This window comes from Cebus imitator, unplaced genomic scaffold (assembly GCF_001604975.1).
Source record: "Cebus imitator isolate Cc_AM_T3 unplaced genomic scaffold, Cebus_imitator-1.0 Scaffold138, whole genome shotgun sequence".
NCBI lineage: Eukaryota > Metazoa > Chordata > Mammalia > Primates > Cebidae > Cebus > Cebus imitator.
The window spans coordinates 3,865,975-3,887,110 of record NW_016107453.1 but is presented as its reverse complement, the minus strand read 5'-3'; the positions used below and the strand labels follow the sequence as shown (position 1 = coordinate 3,887,110).

Here is a 21,136-nt window from a genome sequence, read left to right as displayed (position 1 = left end):
ACTCTAAGAGAACAAGAATTTAAGGATTGAACAGGTTACCGGGAGGCTGGAAATTATCTTTCTCAGAGACCAACTTTAAACAGAGATCAGATTTTCATCTGTCTGAAATGTTTTAGGTATTGCACAGCCTGGAGGCAGATGGAAAGCATCAGTCAACATTTACTGAGCACCCACTGTGTATGCTGCTAGGGTTATTACTGCAACCACTAACATAAGAATGATTCTTATACTCTTCAAAGCACTTTCATGTACATTAAAGCAAAGTGCTCCTAGTTCACTTAATTGCTCACCTGCTATGGGTATATTAATGGTACTAATTTTTACCCTAGCCATTATTCTGGGGATATTTAAGCAAACAGCCAATATCTTTTAATTTAGCTTTCAATACCCATTTTTTACACCAAAAATTTATACTCTTAACTGACAAGCCATAGTCTCATTCCAAAGCATTTTGCTCTTCTTTTAAACGTGCTTTTGAATACTGACAATTATTTTAGGAAGTCTCATGAGGACAATTAATAACAAATGACACAAATGTTAACCTTCTGTTTTTCTAACTTAAACCATGCCATAGGACATAAGGCATATGTAGGGGTGGGAGCAATGGTATGGGAAACTGTCATGAAAATAACACTGAGAAGTAAGAAGTCAGGAGACTTGAGTGTGATTCTTGGCTGTGCCAGCAACTATCAATTTCACTCATACTTTCAGGTCCTAAGTTTCTTCCATTCTAAAATGGAATGTGTACTGAAGTGTAAGTAGACTGGACTGTATTATTCCTAAGATTTCTTCTAGTCCTAAGATGCCTCATTTATCAATGTGCTTCCACCAAGAAAGACTTTAAAGTTTGCAAATAGAGAAACCCAGGTGTACTACTTTTCTACTGAGTAGAAGAAATGCTAACAAGAGTTCTTCACATTCAAGGAGAGATTAAGTAAAAAAATATTACTTTGTCTCTTCCTTTGCATTGATTGACCAAAATCCAGTTTTGAGAATCTATGTCTACAGATAGATGTTGGCCCTTTCTACCCCTTACATAATTAAAAGTTCATTGGCATTACTAGAAGATAGAGAGCAGATAATATCAATATAGTCCTTGCAAATTTTTCAAACCTAACTGAACTTTATAGGACGTTTGAATTATTCAAAACCTACTCAAGTTTATCTTAATAGGTGCATCAATCAGTATGTACTAACCAACATCTGCAAATTTTCAGTGGCTTACATATTAAATGTTAATTTCTTGACATTGTCACAGTCCAGTGTGGATTGAAAGTGAGGCTGTACTTCATGAAATCATCCTGAGACTCAAGTTCCTTCTATTTTGTGGTTCCATGATTACTAGAGACTTGAAATTCTTTCCTTCTTGCTATATATTTTGAAAAAGAGAGAGAACCAAAGATCATATTGGGTAGACATCGCCTTAGTTCCCGTTGGCTAGAAACCAGTCACATAACCACATTGAACTGTAAGGGAGAGTGGGTAATGTCTAGTTACTCCCCTCAGAAGAAGAAACGCCACTGCTGGTCATCCAGCCAAGCTCAGTCACAATATGAGACAACAAAGACCTAGGAAAAAGTAAGATATAAATAATTGTTAACTTAAAAATGTATCCACAATATCTATAAATTTGGAAAGTAGGAGGCTTCATTTCTTTATAAGTAAAGCATGACAAGCTGCAAAGTGGTCATCCCATAGGCTGACAAACATGTGTCCATCCAAAATCAAAGACAGGCACTTGGAAGAAAGAGGGGTTGGGGCAAGAGCATTATGCTGAACGGGTTGGCTAAATATATATATTCAACTGGTTACAGAAGGAGCTATGAATATTCATAAAGATGATCCTGACACATGCATATTTGACAAAAATGCATGTAATATACAATCAATGCTCCCTTTAAGGTGGCGCTTGACATTTAAATGTATTATAATTAGATTCTATATGTCAAAATGTCTTTCAGAACACAAGGGCATGCAAGGGCACAACCTCTTTAATCTGACCAGAACCAGTCTAAGGTCGGTGGTCTTCTTACCTAGAGAAAGTTACTGAAATCAGGATCTTGTCTGATAAAAGATATAGCTGATAGAACAGGGGTAGGGAGTCAGTGTCTATGAGTTGGATGAGCTGTAATTGTTTTAACATTGCTCATCTCGAGGCCAGTCCTTGTTTGCCTCCTTGAGAAAAAGAAAAGCCTTGTGGCAGTTGGAATATAGGTTATTCTTTAAGCACAAGGCTGTGTGACTTAACCCTTGTCTGGCACGGCCTTTGATCCTGTTTATAATTTGGTATGTTATTGCCACAAAAAGACTGTTCTGTCTGACCCGCCATCCCAGTATGGCTACAAACTTAGTTTTTAAGGTTTTTCTGGGGTCGCTTTGGTCACAAAAGAGGATCGTTCAGTCAATGGGGGCTTAGAATTTTATTTTTAGTTTATACAATGAAATCTCTTGACATGAAAAACACTCATGACGATCTCACCCAAAACAAAGACATGTCATAGAATTCCTAGCTTCACTTCTCCTTATTTGAAAGGAACAAACAGTCGGGGCCAATGTCAATCTCAACATGTCAACTATCTCCTTTCCAATTATTTAGCGCCTTCAAAATATAGGATTGAACTTTCCTGTCCTTTGCAAGTCAATGTGTGGATCGGGGTTTCACAACTGCCATAATGTAGTTATCACTAAGATGATAAGTAAGAACACTTCTTGGTGTCTTCTTCAACATTTGATGAACAATATCCAAATGACTTTACTTCCAGGCTCTCCTTACCGGGATAAAATTACTATTGCTATTCTTCAACTCCAAGAAGAAGGGAAGCTGCATATGATGAAAGAGAAGTGGTGGCGTGGGAATGGCTGCCCCGAGGAAGACAACAAAGAAGCCAGTGCTCTGGGAGTGGAAAATATTGGGGGCATCTTCATTGTTCTGGCTGCCGGACTGGTCCTTTCTGTATTTGTAGCTATTGGAGAATTCATATACAAATCACGGAAGAATAATGATATTGAACAGGTGAGTCATCTTTTTCTAGGACTGGGTAGTTCATAGTTGGCATTATCTGTCTTAAGTTTGGGAGTTTTAAGGATGTTTGCTCTTTTTTTGTGACAGTCTATTGAATTAGATGCCCAGAAGAGCCATTTTTGAGTTAGAGCAAAGAGCTATTGAATCCCTGCCAGGTGCTGTGGGCACTGCAGGTCCATCATTTATTAATGACGAGGAAGGGCCTTATACGCTAAATCCAATTAGCACTATTTGGAATGACAATGCAGAAATTCCAAACTCAGTTAATTTTTGAACAGTGGTTTGCTCTTAAATAGAAACTCTAGCTGGAAAAAGTCAAAAATAAATACAAAATTGGAAAATATATAAAAAGATATTTAAAAGAAACGTTTCCAGCCCTTAAGTATAGATTCTGAGCACATGCGCTAATGCAAAACAATTTATATGAATAGGTAAAAGTTGTGTTATGAAATTGAACACTTACTTGTATCAAAGTAAGATTTATAAAAGGATTGTTCACCCCAATTTTTTTGCCAGGAATATAATAAACAATATAAAATGAAAATCCAATGTATATGAAACTTTATTTTTCTAAATTGTGTTTGGGATTATAGGATAATATTAGTAGTTGACATTTTTGCCTATTACTTTTGTTTTTGAAGAAAATCACACTATTTTTGAAAGAAATCAACTTACAGTCTCTGAAAAGCTGATTGTGATTTAAGATAATTCCTTCATAACCATACTAGAATAAACAAAATACAAAGCTTATGGCCATGATAGTGAATCAAGCTCCCCATTCAATGTTTAAATATTGTTAGAATTTTAAGACTATGACTATTAATAATAGAGCCAGTTTAATGCTCTGCTGTCATCTTGAAATTCTAAATAAGTTTTGAACAAAGTGTCCCACATTTTCTTTTTGCACTGGACCCTGCAAATTATGTGACTGCTTCTGATTAATAACCTGATAATAGATCCACTTTCTTTAAGTGGAAGCCCTTTTTAAGTGTCCAAAACTGGGGATGATTCATTATACCTTGGTTTCACATGAAAATATTCCCCAGAATTACAAGGTAACTGTGACAACAATGAACACCCCTTAAGCTCTGTTATAAGAAGCTGTTTTTTTAATTAAAAGGGAGAATGAACTGATCTGATTTAACTTTCAATTTGCTCTTGAGGTGTTTTATGCAACTAATTTGAAAAATAAAAACTTGTGTATATGATGCTTTAATGTGCTTTTCATAGTTGCCAGCTTCATGTGATTTAAATTTTCATTTAAACATTCATTCTTGCTTCTGATTTATTCATTTTCCTATATTTTTTTCTCATTTCTTTTGCATGCAAGGCTTTTTGTTTCTTTTATGGACTGCAATGTAAGCAAACCCATCCAACCAACTCCACTTCTGGAACCACTTTATCTACGGATTTAGAATGTGGCAAATTAATTCGAGAGGAGAGAGGGATTCGGAAACAGTCCTCAGTTCATACTGTGTAATCAGTTTAAAAAAAAAAAAAAAAAAAAGGTGTGCCCAGTAGAAATTGTTTCTGCTAATTGGTGTTGTTGATATTTGTATTTGCTAAGCATAAATAGCCACCATTCTCTATTCCTTTAGGATAGCAAAACTCATGTGTTCTAGACATTGAATTGAATGCACCAGAAAGAGACTTGCACTGTATGTTGAAGCAGGGGCATATTAGGGGTACACAGACTCCTAGAAATGTGTATTTACAGGGATTGTCTCTGTCCCAACTAGTCATCTTAGTTCTATCTTCATGCATTAGAAATAAGCAACTCTTTCTTCATGAAAAAGGAAATTCAGACTTTCAACAGCGCAAAGCATGAAAACAAAATGCAAATTGTGCGGACTTCTTTTCATCTCTGTGAACTTTGTTCCCTCCTCTTTCTTTCTCCCTGTCCCATACATTGTGTAGATCTGCATATTTTCAAACTACCTGAAACTCTTCTTACCTTTTCAACAGTACGTACATAACTCCATAACAAGGTTAATTTTTTAATTCAAATTCATTTCACAATGTAAAATGTATTATTTACCCAAAGACTCAAAAGTGTCTTAAGAGTTTAGAGATTCAAAAACTGCAATCCACAGAAAGAAAACTCAACTTGAAAGCTCCGGCGTCACAGAAGAGCACTACCTAAGTTGAACACCACTCTTGGAAACAGAGCACAGTCAAGAATAATTCCCAGGGAGAAATTCATTAACCTCAAACTCTTAAATAACATTGATTTGTAGAGTTTAACAGTCTTCTGTAGGTTCTGAGTCTTAAGGAACAGTGATATATTTCAAGCTATATAGTATTTCTTCAAAGATCCCAGCAAAGTCCTAAGCTATGTACTAATTCATAGCATCTTCTGTTTACCACTCACTTGCTCCCTCTGTTTGCATTGATGAGCATCTTTCCACAAGTAGTTACTTCACTTCCTTGCCGCTTACCCAAGATAGAGTGGTTGTTCTTGGAGCAATCTTTCCTGAACATCACCACTTTCACAGTGGTTTATTTGCATCCATCATCATTGTTAATTTATTCCATTATCAAAGTATTCTGGGGAAAAGAGAAAGTGGGAAAAAATAAAGGAAAGAGTGTCCATACGCATTAGTTACAGATCTCTGTAGATTTATTTTCCATCTGGATTCAAAGTGCTGTACATAATTCCCATGCTAACTCAACCTGGTGATGTGAAAAAAAAAAAACTGATTGCACATTTAATTTGTTGTGACAGAGGATATCTGATGATTTCTCTAGGCTCATTTTCCCTCCCCAGTGAATAGGAAAATTGAAGATGTGTTTCATCTTTTCTCAATATGGGATCAGTTGGTCTTTATTCTTTTCTTAATGGGATTACCTTCTGACACATCAAGCGATCCCCTAAAGCCCATTCCTTGAAGCAGAGATATGCCATCTGTGCAATCATATAGCATTTTACCGTCTCTTTGCTTAGCTTTAAATGGCTCCAAATTTTGGAAACCACAGGCCTCTCCAATCAATTGTGTACTTCTTTAGTAAAGCATATTAGGAAAGTTGACTCTTGTCCTGATTGTTTCTCAGCCTTGCTTCCTTCTTTAAAGAAACGTACTCAGAAGAAAATATCATAAATTATACTAACAATGTTTTATTGTTATTAAACTAGAAGCAACATACTATTTGTCCCAAGTCAGAGTTCACATTTTCGTAATCAATAGAATCAGATGTTGGGATGAATATGACATTATTCTTAGTTTCATATTTCATGGATTCAGTATCTAGAAATCACAAATTTTATAAGTTTACTTTTCCAAAGATGATTTAATAAATCAAAAATGCTACCAAAAGAGTTCAAATATGATTGATGAAGTATAGACAATCAGAATTAATAATAACTGACAAAATTTAACTTTCTGCAGAGACTATTATTTAAAAGTGGAATTCAGAGATTTGAAAAAAGAAATTATCTCTTTCAAAAATTAATATTTGTATACCACTTTAGACTGTAAAGTACCTAATTCTGATATTTCTATACTATTTTATAGTTTTCAAAATGTTTTCACATATAACATTACATTTGGTCTTTTCAACAATTTAAATTTAGCTTTACTATCAGTCATTGGCCTGCAGTTATAGATTTTAGAAGCAGAAGAAAATATTCTAAAATAGCCAAACTTAGATTCAAGTTCCAGTAGAGCCACACACTGAATAACTGTAGGCAAGTTACCAAATTTCTCAGTCTTGATTTCTTAAAATGTAACAGTGGGACAAAATTTCTAGAACATAAAGTTTTGTACGGGTGTTTTTCAAAATGGGTTAAGTTGGCAAATGTTTCTCAAATAAAATTTTTATAGTTAAGTAACCCATGGAGCATCACTCTAAGTGTTCCTTTACTACATGCTATCTCAGTGTGCTTCACAAGTTTTTGTTCTTTGAGAATTTTCAACAAAGCAAAAAGTATTCAGCACTTCTCAAGCCAATTAGATTGCAGATTTTTTTCCGCACAACATCTTGACAGACCAGGGTCCCACAGATCATCCTCAAGGGAACACAGGCATGATCATGTGAATCTCATCCCATAAGAGTGTACAAAACATCTTGCATTGTGCTTGACACATAGTAGCCACTCAATAAATAATTGCCTATACTTTGGAGTAAACTTCTAAGCCTCAAATTTCTTACTTGTAAAATGAGGGTAATATGGACTTTATACAATTACTATGACAATTAAATGAAATCATGGCATAGAAAATGAGCTAATTAATAATATATTATATTAATATATATCAGTTAAGAAGTGTTGGTACCTTTGGGAGAAACTATTGCTCTCTGGTCACATGGGCAGTAACTAAAATTTATCAGGCATCTTAAAATGCAATCTAGTTTTAAAAATTTGTTTTCTAATTTAGAAGCTTAAACTCTAAAAGCAGTTTTTTCTGGTACAAGCCTTATAAATTGATGGCAGAGGTCATTGCGCTCAGAAGAAAGACCCAAATTGGTAATATGTGAAGATCTATAGTGGAAGTTCTGGACCTCATCTCTAGAAATTCTAATTTAATTAGTCTAATGTTGTGGCATGACAATGGTAATTTTTTCAGATGCCCAGTTGATTTTAATGTGCTGGAAGAGGTGCAAACCAATAAGCTAAAGTATAATCTTATGTACGCAATTAGAACTCGATAGATGATTGCTGTTGATTGCTTGATTGATTGCAGAGGTAGAGCCACTAATTCTATGACATATATATAACACATGTTTGGCATTCAATCTGATAGACGCTTTCCACTGAGAATTCAGGAAAAAAATGCCCATCTTTAAGATGGAAATTTTATGATATTCAATTGATAATCTTTATGATTAGTTGTAAAACTATAGAGCTAGACCAACTCAGAATTATCAAGTAGACAGTTTATTGCTCTCTCTGTGTCTTTTCCTCCCTGGAGAAACCTTCATTCGTCTCAAGAACTTCGTTTCTTCACACTCTTCTCTCTCTCTTTTTTTGTTTTTTTTGTTTGTTTGTTTGTTTGTTTTTGAGATGGAGACTTTCTCTGTCGCCCAGGCTAGAGTGCCGTGGCACCATCTTGGCTCACTGCAACCTCTGCCTCCTGGGTTCAAGCAATTCTCCTGCCTCAGCCTCCCGAATAGCTGGGATTACATATGTGCACCACCATGCCAGGGTAATATTTGTATTTTTCGTAGAGACAGGGGTTTTGCCACATTGGCCAGGCTCGTCTCGAACTCCTGACCTCAAGCTATCTGCCCACCTCGGCGTCCTAAAGTGCTGGGTTTACAGGCATGAGCTTCTGTGCCCAGCCCACACTCTTCTCTTTCTCCTTTTATACTGGCTCTCAACCAGTTCTTGCCATCGTGTCAATGGATGTTAAGATCACAGTGACCCTACTAGGGACCGCTGCATTTCAAGTGAACTATGGAACAAAAGACTTAAATGTGGAAAAAAAAAAAAAGTTCAAGCTTTATGTTTACATCATTAGTTCTCATACTTTGGTGTAAATTAGAATGACTGAGGGAAATATTCTAACCATTTACATGCTCTACCCCCAGACATTTCTCCTCAGTAGGAAGAGTCCAGGAATCTGCATTTACAATGAAGCTTGAAAGTGAATGCCTAAAACTATTGTATACATTAGTTTTCATAAAAATTAGCTTGAACATAGCAGTTTTTTCCCAAATTAAGTCACATGCATGACTCTTTCTTAAAAGGATCTCCAATACAAGGGGTTTGGTTTTTTTAAAATAGCTTTTCTTACATATTCTTTTCCAACAATCCTAACTATAGTTGCATTATTTAAAAGTAGATAGTAAACATGAGTTTTTATTAAAACTAGCTTGAATATAGCAGTTTTACTAGTTTTATTTCAGATTAGCTGTGGAGCATGAGTTTTTGTTAAATAATAATAGGTTGTCTATGGATTATACTTTGGAAAATATTGTTTAAGCTTAGGAGAGAGCACGGAGGTATTAAAAGTTTGAACAAGTGGCCAGGAATGGTGGCTCACACTTGTAAGTTCAGGAGTTCAAGACCAGCCTGGGCAACATGGTGGGCCCTCATCTCTATAAATCAATCAATAAACAAAGATTGAACAAATGCATCAACAGCAATGAAACATAGTGTTGTCTAATTTGTTTCCTAATAAATTTGCCTCAAACCCAATGATGTAAGGGGAAAAAATTAAGCTTTATATTTTATTTTGGTTTAGACTAAAATTATAAATTAAATTATATTACAGAGTTTTTCCAGCAATATTGGAACTATTTAAGAAATACATGGTGGGTAGGAATCTTGCCATTGGGAAAATCAGGTGGATCGTATGATTATAAACCTATCCAAGAGAAATTATTTCCAAATACCTCACTGCATTTGACTAGCATTATATTATATTCTGTATAAGCCATCTGTAGCAATGCAGTACTATAATGAATCCCAATTAGTTTGCAAGCACATAACCCTTTCACCTCAAGGTCTATTTCCTAGTAAGCAGTTTAGAAAGTGTCTGAACAGCCTTTAACAACAAAAGGAAAGCAAAAGATTCTTACTTATTAGACTATTTTTCGAACATCTAACAGTGCCAAATGGCATTATTAATTAACTCTTGTAGATAATAAAAAAAAAAAATCTGCTTGATGCTGCAGTTTTAACTAGCCTTTAGGAACCATCTCATTATGCTTCTCACAGTTACAGAATTTTATGTCCATATGCACAAGCATATTAAAATCATTTTTGCTTTCAAAATTCTTCCTACAGAGGCTGATATTACAGAGAATGGGGTTCTACCTTAAATTTTCAAAGAATTCCTATTTGCAAAGATATGAGCATTCTTGTGATAGAAAGACAACATTACAAATGGAGCATGTGAATGTGAAACCCTGCAGAATTTGACCTTTGTTGTTGTCATCCCAAATACGGCTAATGGCCCAAAGTACACAACAATACATATTCATGTTACAATGCGTACATCCAGATAGACACAAAAATGAGTATGACCTGGATGATGGAAAGAAGTCACTGTATTCCCCCCAGCAACTAAAATATTTTAATTTAACTTGACCAGAATTGCTTTCTCCCCAGTTTGTCAACTGAACGGAGGATTTAGACCTAAAATATTCAAATATTCTGATTTTTCAGTCTCAAACATGAAAGCGGTCCTGATCAGTTTGTCTTTACCAGCCACAAAAACCAAGAAATTACTGTCCTTTGATAACCCACTCAACCTTGGTATTTCTCTTTCCTCAGTGTTCTTTGGCACCATTATCAGATGCTTCCAAGCATCTTCAGTACTATCTCTCCTACAGTCTGATCAACTTATTTAGCAAGTGATTTACGAAAGTCTCTTTAATTAGGTTATTTTTGTAATCGTGTGAAGAGGTTTCCTTTGCCTGGAAACTCAAATATTTATTAATTATTAGAAAAGCCAGGATGCAATTAACATCAATTTGGAAATAATGTTTCTAATGTACAAGTTGATGTTGTCTATGAACAAAACAAACTCTGAATGATGGGCATGACCCACTAAACAGGTGACTTTGGAATTACATGCCAAGAACTCAGGTCTCCACACTGGTGCTAAAGAGCCATGTGTCTTTGGGCAAGTCATTTTACTTCCCTCAACCTCAGTTTCTTCATCTGTGGAATGAGGAGGTTGTATTTGAAGTTCTCTTTCAACCGCAATATTATTTTAATCTCGCAGAAAAATGGGAAGGAAATAAAACCACAGAAGCAGTAATGAAAAGAGATTTTTGTTTCTATATTTCTTCATGTGGTTGTGTGTCTCTCTTGGATACATGAAATTCTTATTTCTGTCAGAATGACTGTGCCCTGCCAGTACTTCAAGGCAGAAAGGCCTGTCTTGGATGTAGAGAAAATGGCCCCACTAGCCATCACGACATCAAGAAGCAAGAAGGTTCCCATCCAATGAATCATAAGCAAATCATTACAGACAGAGTGAAGTTTACAGAAGTAGAATAGTTCTTGACCTTGATAAGCCTACAGACCAGGTAAAACAAAACAAAAAGGAGATAGGTACCTAGGAAGCTATTTGAAGCTGTAGAAATGGACACACATTCACAAATCACAAAAGAGGATGATAGGTGGGACGGGATCACATAGGAAGCCTCTCTCTATTCTGCAAGCGTAACTTAGTATTTCTTCTAAAAACAGGCAAGGAGAAATAAAGAAAGAGGACAGCATGCATTTATGTTCTATTGGTTTTATCCCTACCCTTCTTTCTATCATCAAGTATGGGAATTTCATATGAATTGCTCCCAAACTAAAATGGGTCAAACTTTTAGCTTTTGAGAGGTTAAATAGTCCTTGCAGATTTGTGGCACAGAGGAAAGTCTTGAAAACCATAGTTTTTAATTGCAAGATCCAGATGTTTCATTGAATATGAAAGTTGTTGTAATTCAAAAAATTTATCTGTAATTGGCGAGAGCCAAAACCCAAAAGGCTAACATTGGAGAAATTGACATGATGATGTTTTAACACCTTACCTTCCTACCTTGAACAGATTCTGACCACTAGGAAAGAAAGAATTGGAGGAAAGTCACAAAGATTAGATACTACCTTAATCTATGAGAGGAGGCTATTCCTCAGCCAATGACCATCTCTGAACCAAGTTCACACTTGGGAGGATGCAGGAGAATAGAAACCACAGAAAACTTAAAAGGGAATCCTGGACAGAAAATGCCATTTTTTCCTTCACAGGGTGAAGGCCCAGGAGGTGGTAAGACTTGCAGAGATATTTTATATCCAACAGTCTCCTGAAAGGCAGAATAACAACATGTGGGTAGTGAAGCTATGGAATGCTTCATAGAATCTTTCTCAATCTCAGAGAATGCCAGGGAAAACAGCCAAAAATTCATGGCTCTTCTTGCCCAAGAGGCATGTAGAAGGGCTGAGAGAACCAGTGCACTGGAAGACTTGGTGTTAGAGCAGAAAAGACAGAGTGTGTGGATGTGACACGGAGACCATGGTCATCTCAGAGGGCACAGCAGAGACAGTGATCAGTGTTCATGACCTAGTAGAATGTCACATCCTCATGGAAGCCAAAAGGACAGAGGGTGGCCTTGGACTAGCTGATCCTGGGCCCTCTAGACACCTCTTTTTATCCCAGATGACCCTAGGAAAAGAGAAAAGAGAGAAGGGAGGTGGGGAGAGGCTTGCATTAACAGAGACATTAACCAAAAGAAAGCATTTTAAACCAAAAGTGAATTGTCTTGAGTTGATAAGACCCACTAGCAGAAGGGGAACCTCTAAGCTAAGGTGAGTTCTGTTTTTTTAAGTAGTATCACATAATTCGTTTGGATATCCAAGCTTGCAGCTTGAGAAAAATGCATTCCCACTACCGCAGGCATAAACTGGTACCTTGAAAACTCTGTGTGTAGTGCATACGTGCACTGTGGACAACCAACAGCCAACATCACAGGCAGTTTAGCTGAAAGGCAGGGCCATTTCCCTGTAGAGAAAGGGCATGCAAAGAATTTCTTGGAAGTTTATTTTACGGCCCTAATTCAGCCTCTGAAATGAGAAAAGTAAAAAAACAAAAGACCAAGCCCTCACTATAACATGAGGGAAGTCAACCCACACAGAATCCTCTCAGGCCTTCAGTGCAGGAAGCCAGAGTAAGGGCAGAGGGCCAAGGGACAAAGCCACATTGGCCTCTGACAGTGACTCTAGAGGGGAGAAATGCACCGTGTAGTTTGGATTGAAGCACAAACCCACATTCCTGCCACTTTTAGCAAGGAGAGTTGTTTATTTCCAGGTATACAAGGCCCACTGGAAGCTTCTCACTGTAGGAATCTCTCTCTGCTCTTGGTTATAGCACTGGAGTGGGCCACATTTCATGCTCCCTTTGATGCCATCAGCCATTTGTGTGTCCTTTCTAGGGCAGGAAAATGTTTTAGCTGCTCCGGCGCACCCTTGGGAGGCCATGGGAGTCTCAGAGGACAGTTTCAGGTTGGCCTGATGGCGTACCCTGCTGACACTTCTCTGCTCCATTAACTGCCTCCTCCAATAGCCTGAGACAGAGACGGGGCTATGATTACCCTGTGTTCTCAGGTCCCCATGGCTATCAGGCTGCTTTTCTTATCCCACCACATGGGAGTTTGCCCCAGAGAAGGCAGAGGAGGTGCCCCTCCTCATATCTCCCTCAGCATCTAGACTCTGGTCAAGATTCTCACATCACCTGGTTGAACTTATCTCCTTGAGAGCAGCTACAGACAGCCCTTTCTTTACATTCCATCCTCAGACCTATAGGCCAAGTCCTGAAGGCTCAGTATACTTGATGTTTAATGTCAAACTTTTACAATTCAAAGTGTCTGCGTTTTCCTTGTTTCAAACACCTGACTGTTGTAATTAATAGCTTCAAAGATGCAGCGTCTTCTATAGATTCACAAAAGCCCATTTAAAAGCTCAAAGCTCCAAATTTCAGTCTTTTTTCTTTCTACATCCTCCCTATCCTGAAGGTAATGCATATAAAAGCCCTCGCTGTAACTTGAAAAGTGAGAAAAAGGAATGGGATTCAGAAGAATTGGAAAAAAGCACACAGATGAATATCAAAATATTTCATTGCCTCAATGTTAACCCCACTTTTCAAAGTTTTCCATGACTTTATCCCTAATGTTAGAGGAGGATGAACTTACACATCCCCTACTTGTCAGGAATTTGCATTGGATAGCCCCAAGTGACCACCCCATGTGCAAAATTTTTAAGAACCACCATGGCATGTGTATACCTATGAAACAAACCAGCACGTTCTGCACATGTACCCCAGAACTTATACCCCAGAATCTACATGGATTGTACATGCCATTTCACAATATGGTATTTATTTTATTGAGAGAAAGGGTTTCTAAATGAAATCTTTAAATAAAGATGAACAACAGGAGGAACACTTATGCATCTAACATCATGGAGAAACTCTGTGTCCCTCAAAGATATATTTTTATGGTTTGAGGAGTTCAGATAGGAGAACTAGGAATTCTAGGGCATGTATCCATCCAGAGAAACTTACACCTAAGATCTGAGACGGTAAAGGTGTTTGCATCTGGTCCCAGATGTGGGAACAAAGATGAAACAGAGCAGAAGAGACAACATGGAGGTAATGAAAGCATGACATTAACAGACACAGGGAAAAGGAGTTCATGAAGTCTACATGCTATAGCCAAAGGAAGGGAAGACAGAGGCTTTCGAGAGTGATTTCCTAGCGGGAGTCAAATTAAAGCATTAAAGGGGCAAGAAAATGGGCCAGGCAAGACATGGCTGCTGGGTCACAAGTGAGGATTAGGATGGGAGACCACACTTGTAAGTTTTACTTCAGTGTCTAGATTTCCTTCACCCCAACATTCTTTACATGGGCCCAAGAAATGAGAATCAGCTTTCTCATTAGCTCTCAGGCACGAATTAACATAACCACTATTCTGGAAGCTAACATAGTGATCAACACTCAACATCTAGGATTCACTTTTTTTAAATTCCAAGGATGGGTGCATAAAAGATGGCCCACAAGTTGTGAATGAGCCCAGAAAATAGATCAAACCACAGGAAATTGTGCCCAAATCCTCAGTTCTAGAATGCAAAATCTTCCCACAAGAATGGTACACACAAAACTACTTCAAAAACCTCCGTCCAACTGCCTTCGCGTAATTAGTGGGAGATGATGAAAGCCTGAACTCTGCTCTTAGATCATTAGTTATCTTGGAAAGGAATGAAACCAGACTGTACAAGTCTCTACGTAGCAAATGCCTAAATAGGATTATTCTGTTCCTATTCCTTAAAGAGCTTCCTGAGTGTATCCTCAAACCGTCATAGGTTTGCTCCTATACTAGAGCTTAAAGTTAAAAAAAAAAAAAAAATGTTAAGGAAGTGAAGTCTTAGTCCTTCATTTAAAAAAAAAATCATTGAGACACTGGCTCCACAAAACTACAGCAGGAATTTGACCAAGACCAAAGAAAATGGTAACAATAATCCCATTATTTTTCAGAAAACTATTTCTTTAATATTCTACATTTTACTGAAATTGTCTTTATAAAAATACTTCAAATCATAGCTTGCTTTCAAGTTATAGTAGGTCTATACATAAAATGCAAGGTTTTAATCTCTGCAATGACAATAATATTACCTACATCCTTTTTCTTCCATGTGTAATGTGAAAATTTATCAGATAGTGTCACAGAGCACTTCAAGTGCCTTTGAATAAGAAGCCTATTAAAGAGAGAAACCTATATAAAATGTAAGATTTGTATTGTACTATTGGCTAGGCCAGAGCTTCTGAAAAATAATTCCTCAGAAAAATCCTTGAGGATATAAGCATCCAAAGCAGTTCTCTTAAATGTTTACCTATACCTCCTATACCTACCAATGAATGAAAGAAGTGAATGCTAAATCTACAATGAGAAATCAATCTGACATTCATAATCTGATGTCAAGTTTGGAACCAGTATGAAAGCCAATTCCAAACAGTCTCGTTTTTATTTCAATTCTGCAAATTCAAATCCAATTCTAACCTAGAGCTTTTACTATAACTTAAGGAAAAAAAAATTGCTCCCCTGAATCATTTTTCGTGAGGCTGAGTATTTTAGGTACAAAACAAAAAGAATGGTATTAGTCCTTCCCACCCCTTCCAGGGCAACATTTGCAACAGAAGAATAAAGGTGTAAAGAGAAGATATAATTTATATTGAGGCTCACACAAACATCAATAAATTAAACATTCGAGGTTAATTCAAAGGCTGTGCCATGAAGTCAGCAATTAAAAAAGAAACAAACCAAAGGGGGCGGTAAAAGAAAGCAAAGAAGACAGAATAGGGAAGAAAAGGGGCTCCTTAGGGACACACCACAAGCACCAAGGAATCAGAGAAGAGAAATGACTTTCTGCAAAACTGAAATAAACAAGCAAATCTCTCTCGTTCTAAAAGCATGAGTTTTAGTTGAAGTTTCTATTGCAGTCTCTACTAAGCTAACTTGTGTTTCTCCATTTCCTTTCCTCTAAAGGAAAGGTCTCTCTCTCTCTCTCTCTCTCTCTCTATCTCTGTCTCTCTCTCTCTTCTCTCTCTCTCTCTCTCTCTCTCTCTCACACACACACACACACACACACACACACACATTCTCTCTCTCTTCACATCATTTTTGGTTAGTCCCAGACACAGCATAAATGGCAAGAACATACTTTATTACTATAAATTCATTTGTAAATGAATTTTCCTATCAGACATCATTGTAAAGATTCATTGTATTAATAGATGGTTCATAAGCACAGAGATGCAATCTTTTAAATGGTCAGGGATTGCAGTTAGCTTTCATTTCCTTCTGATGTTGGAGTGCCTATGTATAGAGCACAAGACAAGCAGTCATAATGCCTGTAACTACACAGACAAAGAAACATGTTATGGACTAGGCAAAAGAAGTGGTAATAGGCATTGAAAATTTATGTTTTAAACATGTATGGGAACTATTTTAACTAAAACACTAGTACAACTCAAAGGCATTGCTGCATAGACGTGCATCAGATGACTCAAATTAAAACGGTGTCAACATTTTCATTGTATTTCTCCCATGAAAAAAAAAAAAGTGAGTACAGTGAGTAGCATAGAGTTAAAATATATACTATGGTATATAAAACTTTGTTTTAAAGAAAGAGCGTACTTAAAATATGCCAGCCATTGGACTGTTTTACATATAACATTTCACTGAATTTTCATAACTGCTCTATGAAAAGGATTTTACTATTGTTCCATTTTACAGATAAGGAAACTGAGACCAAGAGAAAATAAATGCCTTGTTCAGTGTAACCCAGCTAGAAGGAATTATAGCTGAAATTAAAACTTCTCATCCTGATACCAGGCACCAATTCCAAACTGTAATTAAAAGTCACATGTAGATTTATTAAAATTGTGAACTCCATCATATTTTTAATCCAGGCCCCAGGTCCAGGCTACGGGGACTCTCCAGTCTGCAAAGTACCAGGAAACACTACCTGAGTACCCCGCCTCCACTTGCACTACATTGAGTAAGGCAGTTAGTTGAATGTCATTATGTTTGATAGTTTCTCATGAGATTAGGGTTTAGGAATTTAAACGAACATGCTTTAAAATAATGTTTCTATAGCTCTGTGAATATGAAAAACCCCAGCCAACAAATAGAAGTTTTAGAAAGCTGCTGTCATATTGGTCCCGGTTTAGAAGCTCAATCTTTATATGTATCTTCAACTCTGAGATTATAAAAGGCAAATTAATTAATGAATATGAGCCCCTCCCAAGCCACTCTGTGCTGAGAGATGACCTTCACAATTTCATTTCCTGTAGATCCAAGAATGTGTGGTTTACTCAAGTTCATGGATGGGAGAGGCCTTAAAGGTCACCTTTCCTTGTGACTACAGCAAAAACTTGGAGGCAGAAAGGTCAACCGCAATATCTTTCCATTTTCTTTTTGACAGTCAGAGACAAAGTGAGAATCAAAAGAGAAATCATTGTTTGCAACCAAAGACCAAGAAAGCAGACCACTGATAAAACTATATTTATATTTGCTCTCACATGAGCAGCAAGAAATAAATACTTGGAGTTAGTCAAGAGTAAAGATGTTTGCTGTACTTTAAGGCAGTCTAAAATCTGGGGGAGGATTTCCTTTTTAAAAAACATGAAGTTAATTGAAACATATTGCCCAGATAAGAACTGTGACCACTCCTCTACCCAACATAGGGAAAAGAGGTTTCAATGAGACCTTCCTCCTTGTGTGTCATATGTAAGCCACACTAGGAGATTCATTTTGGCGATTTCAATGTAAAATGGAATGAAATGCCTAAAATCAAATGCTTGAGAGTTCAAGTAAAGCAGAAAGATTGGAATTTCTTAGCATAATAGTTTTTGGGAAAATGATTCACAAAAAGCTATCCATAGTGATTTAAAAAATATTTTAAATTAAGACTCAAAGTGTAGATGATTTCTAGTGAAAGCATTGTGTTTGGACAGTCCAGATATATTGGGTTCAAATGCAGGCTTTTTCTATTAGGTAAGTTACTTGATATCACCAATAGTAAATTTCCCCATCTATAAAAAGGGTATAATATGTAATAAAATTTGCAAATTTCTTGACAGTCTTCTTTCTTCCTTCTATTCCTTCCATTTTAATGCCAAAAATATTTCTTCCATTGAAATATATTTCTAAGCAAAGTTTGCAAAACTCTGATACAATACTATGTATCACAATTACACTATGATATATTAATTTGCTCTTAGTAGCAACACATAAGTTTTATATATAATAATGTTAACAAATTATTATATTTCATTCATGATACATAGACGTGATGTTTTGACTCACAATTTTTTAACTTTACAGTGGTGTGGAAGTGATATGCAGTCTGGACAAACCATACTTTACGTGCCCATACAACCATTCTGTGTTTTACTCTGGGAATAGTATTCAATAAACAAATTATATATAGTCAACACTGTATTATAAAATGGGCTGGATAGATCATTTTGCCCAACTGTAGGCTAGTGTAAGTATTTCATGCATGTATAAGGTAAGCTAGGCTAAACTGAAGGCTAGGTATATTAAATGCAATTTCTCCTTAATAATATTTTCAGTGTACAATGTGTGTGTTGGGACACAATCCCATAGTAAGCGAGAAGCATCTATACTTGCTATAACATTTTTGAAGTGTAGTTCATAAAAAAATTTCTGATTTTTTTGTGTGTGTCCTGACATCCCTCTCAATTCATTGAAGTCATAACTTACCATTAGAAAGAAAGTTAGTACACATGACATGAGTTTTTCTCTTTCAGTATAATAAAAAATGGAAGTGAAATTCAAATCCTATAAACATGTATGCTTAAAAGAGATAAAAAGTTTTATTCAAAGAACCAGTTTTCTAAGAGATGTATGCCTTATAGGCCAATAGTTTACACCCAGAATCTAAATCCTAGGTCCAGTTTTGAAATCAAGTAGAAAAAATTTAAAACTACCACTTCTCTAAACTACATCAAGTCCTTTTTGAACAAAAAGAAGTGTACATTTTCAGATACACATGTTGCCCACTGATACATAAGGACCACACTAGATATTTAGTACTTTGCAAACATAGGACACACATTTCTTTCTGTAAGGACATTAAAACCTAAACAAATCATCTGGGAGCACCTTGTCATTTGACTTCGAGCCATCCATTTTGTGTGCTAAGTTTAAAAAAGTATGCTTGCAGTTCTATAACCTTTACCAAAGGCTTTGTTTTTTAGTGGATTTTTTTATTGTGATAAGAACACTTGAGATCTAACTGCTTAAAAATGTTTAGGTGTTCAATACGGTATTAAATATAGGCACGACGTTGTACAGAAGATCTCCGGAACTTACTTATCTTTCATAATGGAAACTTTATACCGGCTTGAGCTGCAACAGCCCCTATTTCCCTTTCTCCTTGCCCTTGGCAACTACCATTCTATTCTCTGTTTTCATGACTTTGAATATTTTAGATGCTTCATGTAAGTGGAATCATGCCGCCTTTGTGCTCTTATGCTGGCTTATATCACTAGAGGAGGTTTTAAGAGTGACCTCATCAAAAAGAAAACTACTTTTTAGAAATTTCTCTAAGCAGAACTTTATAGAAATTTCTCTGAGCAGGAATTTATCACTCAAAGGTTTTATCTTGGCTAGAAAAGTGACAGCCAATTATGTTTTATTGGTCCATTTATATACTATGCATGGGAACAGATATAGCATAATTGCAATAGAGATTATATGTATTGTCTGTATATGTAGAACATTTTTCAATCATAATTCCATTTTCCATTTTCTTTTGTATTATGCCATTGTCTTTGCTGTGCAGTTCAGTACATTATTTTTCATTTCAACCACAGCTGCATCATTGCTGCTGCCAGAATCTCTGTTTTTTGGAGAAAATATACAATTTAAAATTGTTTTTTTTTTCTTTTTTTTTATCAGAAAGGAAAGTCATCAAGAATTAGATTTTATTTTAGGAACAAAGTAAGGTTTCATGGGAGAAAAAAACAAAGCCTTGGTGTAGAGAAGGTTTGTTCATTTTCTATAGCATTACTGAAGTGTCCGTATGCCTTGATAATCCTATCAATGTTTGGATCATCTCAGTGGGGGAAATGACTTAATTTAATTCTATGTTGGTGTCTCCGCAAAGGTAAGTTATCCATTTTGAGAGCCCTGATTTTTCTTTAACTGGGTAGTTTTATACTACTGTATTTGTGAATGAAATCCCAAAGTCTGCCCAACTAACTTGCTACCTCAGTTTCCCCAAATAGAAAAGTTGGGTGGCCAGCGGGTGGAGGAGGAGGTGATGGGAACTGGCCAATTGTGACAGACCTTCCTTCAGGTCAATATCTTGTGTTCATAAAAACCTAGGCAAGAGGCAGGTCAACGCACATGAGAAAGGTCTGATTAAGCTGATGGTCTGTATCTCATGTTCCTTAGTGTCTCTCTTTCAACGCTATAATGGAAGAACTGGGAATCTCACTGAAGAATCAGAAAAAAATAAAGAAAAAGTCAAGAACTAAGGGGAAATCTTCCTTCACAAGTATCCTTACTTGTCATCAAAGACGAACTCAGAGAAAAGAGACTGTGGCGTGATCCAATGAAACACCTGTAGGAAGAAAAAGGAAACACTCCCTACAGATTTTTGGAGAAAGGATTGCTGAGTGTGTGATGTGTTTCCATATATCTATATCCATAACTCTGATTATGTATACAGATATAAGAAATACAAAAGTTTAAAAAGCTCACATAGATATGACTTGCGAAGTGACACCAGTTCTTTTAAAACGAATGTGTGTGCTCACTTATTTTGCATTTTTTTCTTTTGCCCCAAAAAATCACTGCGTGTGCTTTCTAAACAATAATAAAACAACAGGGTTTTTTTCCAAAACAAGTTGAGCTTGGTTTGTTCCCCATTACTTGCTCCCATTGGCAAATGTGTGTTTGCTGTATGTCGGCAGTTTTGCAGTTTGTACTTTGAAGACTCTTCTTGCCAGTTTAGATAGACATAGTCATTTTGAGTTGAGTTTTAAAAAATACTTTTAGTTTATACCAAGTTACCTAGTTACTATGGTAAAGTGAACCCATTTATCTTTGTGTTCTAAAGTCTAATTTTATAAATAGCTTAAATGATAC

General features: G+C 36.4%; 1 protein-coding gene across 8 annotated transcripts in view; it reads left to right on the top strand.

The window, feature by feature from the left end:
• The window catches only part of GRIK1 (glutamate ionotropic receptor kainate type subunit 1), a 388,898-nt gene extending 368,010 nt beyond the window's left edge, over window positions 1-20,888 (top strand). For 4 of the 8 annotated variants that reach the window (XM_017541947.2, XM_017541944.2, XM_037743259.1 and 1 more), the window contains 2 exons: window positions 2,763-3,013; window positions 20,441-20,888. In XM_017541947.2, coding sequence (XP_017397436.1) covers window positions 2,763-3,013; window positions 20,441-20,596 — 407 coding nt within the window. In that variant the 3' untranslated portion in view covers window positions 20,597-20,888. Of the gene's footprint in view, window positions 1-2,762; window positions 3,014-4,352; window positions 7,245-19,942; window positions 20,030-20,440 lie in introns of those variants that run through there. The other 4 variants (XM_017541943.2, XM_037743256.1, XM_037743257.1 and 1 more) reach the window with 3 other exon arrangements.
• Window positions 20,889-21,136: the final 248 nt, after the last annotated feature.